Raw genomic sequence first — 5,734 nt, forward strand, 5'->3', positions numbered from 1 at the left:
TATATTGAAGCAACATCTCGAGACATCAATCCGGAAGTTAAAGCTTGATTGCAAATGGGTCTTCCAAATGGACAATGACCCCAAGCATACTTCCAAAGTTGTGGCAAAATGGCTTAAGGACAACAAAGTCAAGGTATTGGAGTGGCAATCACAAAGCCCTGACCTCAATCCTATAGAAAATTTGTGGGACAGAACTGAAAAAGCATGTGCGAGCAAGGAGGCCTACAAATCCGATTCAGTTACACTAGCTCTGTCAGGAGGAATGGGACAAATTTCACCCATCTTATTGTGGAAGGCTACCTGAAATGTTTGACCCAAGTTAAACAATTTAAAGGCAATGCTACCAAATACTAATTGAGTGTATGTAAACTTGCGGCCCACTGGGAATGTGATGAAAGAAATAAAATCTGAAATAAATCATTCTCTCTAATATTATTCTGACAGTTCACATTCTTAAAATAAAGTGGTGATCCTAACAGGGAATCTTTACTAGGATTAAATATCAGGAATTGTGAAAAACTGAGTTTAAATGTATTTGGCAAAGGTGTATGTAAACTTCTGTCTTCAACTGTATATGTGCCCTTTATTCACCATGGTGCTGTCGATCATTGTTACAATGTCCGTTGGTGTGTGAGTACCTGTGCGTTTTGGCTTTCGTGCCATTGTGGATGATGATTACGGGTCTCATCCCGTGTGATAATCATTATGAGTTTGTGTATTTATTCGAGGTACTCCTCGCTCTTTTGTTTTGGGTTTCAACCCTGTGTTTTTGTTGTGTTTGCTTGGTCTTAGTCCCCGTGCCTTTAAACGTAATGCCGTAATTTGGGCTAAATAACAAACCCTATTACTCATTCCTGCGTCTGTCTCCCGAATCCATTATGAAAACTTGACAACACTTACCACAAATGACTGTTAAAATAGCACCACCAAGACAAACCATTAATATTTGTACGTTATGATAATGTAAGATAGTTCTAATAAGCTTATGATACATTTCTCTGTTAAATTAATATTGAAGAAAAAATGTATTACTTAAAATGACCATGAACAGCAGAAAATGTCCCAGATTGTGCCTTTAAAGAGAGCTGGATAAGGGCAGGGGGGTGAGAGCTTTCAGTTGGGCCATGCCTAACGGTCTGCCTGTCAGAGAGAGACTCAGAGTTCCCTGGTAACAGGCTCTGAGGGCATGGCATTTCAACAGCACAATGGGTGCACTGTAGTGGACAGGGATGGGACAGGGCCCTTTATATGAAAACCCCAGGACTGCACACACAGAACAGGCACATTTTTGACCCATCATTGTACCCTGCTGAAGAAGAATTGAACATGAAAAACATGGTCTGACAACTTAAATTACAATATATTTAACAAAAAGACAGGAAGATTGGAATGTTACAATGCACATTGAATTAGTGAAGTAGATTGCAATTGTGAATGTCAAAAACAGATACAATATTCACATACTTACAGCATGTACAACAAATATGACTGGGTCATGAAATTAAGACTATAGATACAATCATAAGACAACCAAATACACGAAAACAAGTGTTTGCTTTGAAAGTTGATTGTACAGTAGGCTAGAGCTTCTATAAAAGGATGAGACAGGTGACAAATTGTACATCACAAATTCATGTGTCAACAAATACTAAACTATTTAGGAGTAATCTATTAAGGCTTGGTTCTCATGATCAAGCAGTCAGTTTCTTATTGTACATATTAAAGACAATGCACCCTGACACCACAATAGTTGATTCCTATTAATAAACACAACTGTGTATCAAAATGGAACAATTGAAGGCTGACCATTAAACCTAAATAGGTACAAAGATGCATTGGCTGTCATCCAGTGGAGGCTGCTGAGGGGAGGATGGCTCATAATAATTGCTGGAACGGAGCAAATGGAATGGAATCAAACCATGTGTTCAATGTATTTTATACAATTCCACCTATTCTGCTTCAGCCTTTGCCATGAGCCAGTCCTCCCCAATTAAGGTGCCACCAACCTCCTGTGCTCTCATCATGTTATTCTATTGCAGTTATCTTTTGAGGCTGGGTGAAAATAAATTATGGCATATCCTGCAAGAAGCCCAAAAACAACATCAATATTTTATCCTGACAAATAAAGTAGGCAAAACATTGGTTCACACAAGAGGTAGTTCATTAAAATATTCAAAAACATTTCAACTGATGCACGTTAATCTGGTACAGGTGTGTGGTTACTGGGCTGGGTTACTGATTAGCAGCACACGTCATTCTGTGTGGCAGGTGCGTAACACAGAACCTTATATATATGAGAGGAATCAGAAACACGCTCACAGCTGGTGGTATTTCTCCTTGCAATGCGATATGTGTTTGTATAATCTGTCTATTCGGTTCTGTAGTACATCCGCGTGTTCATAGGAGAGAAAACCTAATTCCGGAGATAAAGGTTCGCTGTCTCTGTACAGCTCGAGAAGCCGAGTCCTGGTGTCCCTGCGCCGGTGCAGTTCTATCACTCGCTGCGCTGTCCTCTTTCTGAACACAGACACGGAGCCCAAGACCGTGCTGTGGTACTTCTCCCACATATCAAGCACCCGGTATCCATGTACAAGCCCTGCCTCGTTGTCTATGAATACCAGGTCACCGCGGGGCGTTCTGAGCAGGTTGTTGGTCTCTCTCTCCATCACGCGCGAGTCCCACTGCAGGCTAAATAGGTTGCTGACGAGCCTGTCGAAGTTAGCAGAAAGGTAGTCCAATATTATCAGGTCGGTCCACTGCATTAGCTCGAGCAACTCCGCAGTCGTTTTGTTCCCGAGCTCCCCTTGCAGAGGACGCAGCCCCTTGCTCTCCTGGCGCAGCGGAGCAGGTGTGACTACCCCGGTCAGGTTGGCGACCCACTCGGTGAGTGAAACAACCGCCCGCTCACTCCACTGTAAACCGCCAATTCTTCTCCTAACAGAAGCCCATTGTTCACTGTCAACGTTCAACTGGGCAAGGATGAGAGGCGGTAGATTTGTAATACCTAGCAAATTAGCCAGGTAATAAGTCAGCGTTTCCCCCTGCACCTGGTCCGCGTTTATTCCATAACGCACACAAGCTTTGGCTCCGTCCGAAAAAGTGGCCAGCTGATTGGATATTCTACCACAGCCCGGCTCCAGTCTGACTATGCGGTGTCCCCGGGCTCTCTCTCTCCAAGCCTGGGCATGTTCCTCACTGAAGCTGGCGGGAAGCTGAGCCTCCAGCCATTCACTCCAAAAAATACCCTCAAGGAGCGAGCCAAATTTGGCCGGGACCTCCCTCTGTACTGACCCCTTGTTATCTACATTCATATGGTAATCTCTGCTTCCTAAAGAGCCAATTTGATCCCTAACACCAGTAACGTTGCGGACATCGAGTCTGCCCCCCAAGTGCAGTCTCTGTGCCACTGGAACAGCTAGCAGAGCACGGAAAGTTTTAGCGGAGATGTCCGGTGATGGCCCAACGTGAAAGGACCTCGGTAACTGTAGCCCCCGTTTGTATCTCTCCAGCCGACTCTCCAGCCTGCTCCAGACGTAGAATAAACAGGCACAAGTGCAGAGAAAAAGCAGTGCAAGTAAGTTCGCCGACACAGCCCTCATGTTTACTGACAGCCGCCCTTCCCTTTGTTGCGCAGAGACAACTTGCACAACCCCAACGGTAATGCGGTTCGCATATCTGTTCCGCTTGGGTGAAATAAAATCCTTATCCGTCGATATGAGTTTTATTTATCGGACGAGCTTTTTTTCATAATAGCTGGTTTCCAACCGCGAACGGCTTTCTCTCTGCGTCTCCATCTCTCCGGTCTCCACTGGGTGAGGCTGGTTTAGTTTGATTTGTGTAGCTACTAGCTTCGGCTCAGATACTAGGATGAGGAACACGTGACTCAGGTTGCGAGCTGGTAGGCGTATCATGGGAAGTGGTGGGTCCTATGGAAGCGGTACTTTGGAGAGCTACACATCCAGAGGAAGTGCGGCTAGGCAACATGGGCACCCGATGGTGCACGATTCTGTCAGAATCAGACAGCACTTTATTTAATTGTTTCAGGGTTGGAAATAATTCATTCCAATTGTTCACGTGAAACGTATAATTACGAAAGAGTGCTCCTGAAACAAGTCTCAGGGACTTGATCCATGCAGTCCACTTAAATATCCCAAACCAAAAACATAATATAGGCTAACATATATAAAGGTCCACTGCAACCATTTTTTCAATATCAAATCATTTCTGGGTAACAATTAAGTACTTTACTGTGATTAACACAATGATAAAAGAAAATTAAACAAATAGCTTCTTGGCAAAGTAATTTCTCAAGCAATAATTTTGCTAGGGCTGTTTGAGTGGGGTGGGGGGGGGACTGAAAATGTGCTGTTATTGGCAGAGGTTTGGCTCTAACTAAAGTAATTTACTGCATGGCCAAAACTCCCTCACCAAGATAGGCTGGCATTTCAGGTGGTCTTTAAAACCGCTCAACATTAATAGGGTATTATCATTCTCTCAGTATCATTCCAACCTCCTAGTGTTGAAACAGCCAATCAGAATTCATTTTCCCCACAAAAATGTTTTATTCCAGACAAAAATAATTATCAGTTTTATCGGCTGTCCAGGTGGCAGAGCTGATTCCTGCCGGTGAAGAAGCCAGATGTGGAGGTCCTGGGCTGGTGTGGTTACAAAAGGTCTGCGGTTGTGAGGCTGGTTGAATGTAATTCTCTAAAACGAGATGGCTTATGGTAGAGATGAACATTCAATTCTCTGACAATAGCTCTGGTGGACATTCCTCTAGTCAGCATGCCAATTGCACACTCCCTCAACTTGAAACATCTGTAGCATTGCGTTGTGACAAAACTGCACATTTTAGTGAAGGTGCGCTATTTAATCAACTTCTGAATATGGCACACATGTTGGGTGGATGGATTGCCTTGACAAAATAGGAATGCTCACTAACAGGAATGCAAATAGATTTGTGCGCACAATTTCAGCTCATGAATCATAAACACTTTACATGTTGTGTTTAGATTTTTGTTCAGCTTATTTAAAACAGTCAATCACCTTTTTGACTGCACTGGCCCTTTAACATCTATGCTTCCTTTTTAGTTAATTTATGACTATGACCTAAATATTCTTTCCTCGCTGTGACCTCAAATAAGTATGCTTCTTTCCTCATGCTCTAATGTATAAGAGCCCGTTTTCTTCACATGGCAATGCAACATTGTGGATTGGCATTAGGCCTATAAGCTACTCATTGCACGCAAATAATTAAACATTCTGTGTGCTGTCTTATATGCCTTGGCCGGGTTTCCAATTGTGATGGAACTTAAAGGCGCTGCTTGGTCAATATGAGGTCTGCATTGGCTGTGTAGCATTTATGGTGTTATGGCCTCTTCAGAAGTCAGGGAATTCTTGCACTTTGCCAAGCAGCACAGAACAGTTGTGACGAAAGTAAGTTTGTGTTTGTACAGTCGTGGCCAAAAGTTGAGTGACAAATATTAATTTCCACAGAGTTTGCTGCTTCAGTGTCTTTAGTAACATCTGACAAAAATATCTATGGAATACTGAAGTATAATTACAAGCATTTCATAAGTGTCAAAGGCTTTTATTGACAATTACATGAAGTTGATGCAAGAGTCAATATTTGAATTGTTGACCCTTTTTCAAGACCTCTGCCATTCGCACTGGCATGCTGTCAATTAACTTCTGGGCCACTGATGGCAGCCCATTCTTGCATAATCAATGCTCG

General features: G+C 43.0%; 1 protein-coding gene across 1 annotated transcript; it reads right to left on the bottom strand.

Annotated features, from left to right (window-relative positions):
* Window positions 1–1,339: 1,339 nt before the first annotated feature.
* Window positions 1,340–3,839, bottom strand: LOC109867421 (four-jointed box kinase 1). The gene has a single exon (XM_020456574.2). The coding sequence runs from the start codon at window positions 3,597–3,599 to the stop codon at window positions 2,316–2,318; it is 1,284 nt and encodes a 427-aa protein (XP_020312163.1). The 5' UTR covers window positions 3,600–3,839; the 3' UTR covers window positions 1,340–2,315.
* Window positions 3,840–5,734: the final 1,895 nt, after the last annotated feature.

The sequence above is a fragment of the Oncorhynchus kisutch genome, linkage group LG22 (genome assembly GCF_002021735.2).
Source record: "Oncorhynchus kisutch isolate 150728-3 linkage group LG22, Okis_V2, whole genome shotgun sequence".
Taxonomy (NCBI): domain Eukaryota; kingdom Metazoa; phylum Chordata; class Actinopteri; order Salmoniformes; family Salmonidae; genus Oncorhynchus; species Oncorhynchus kisutch.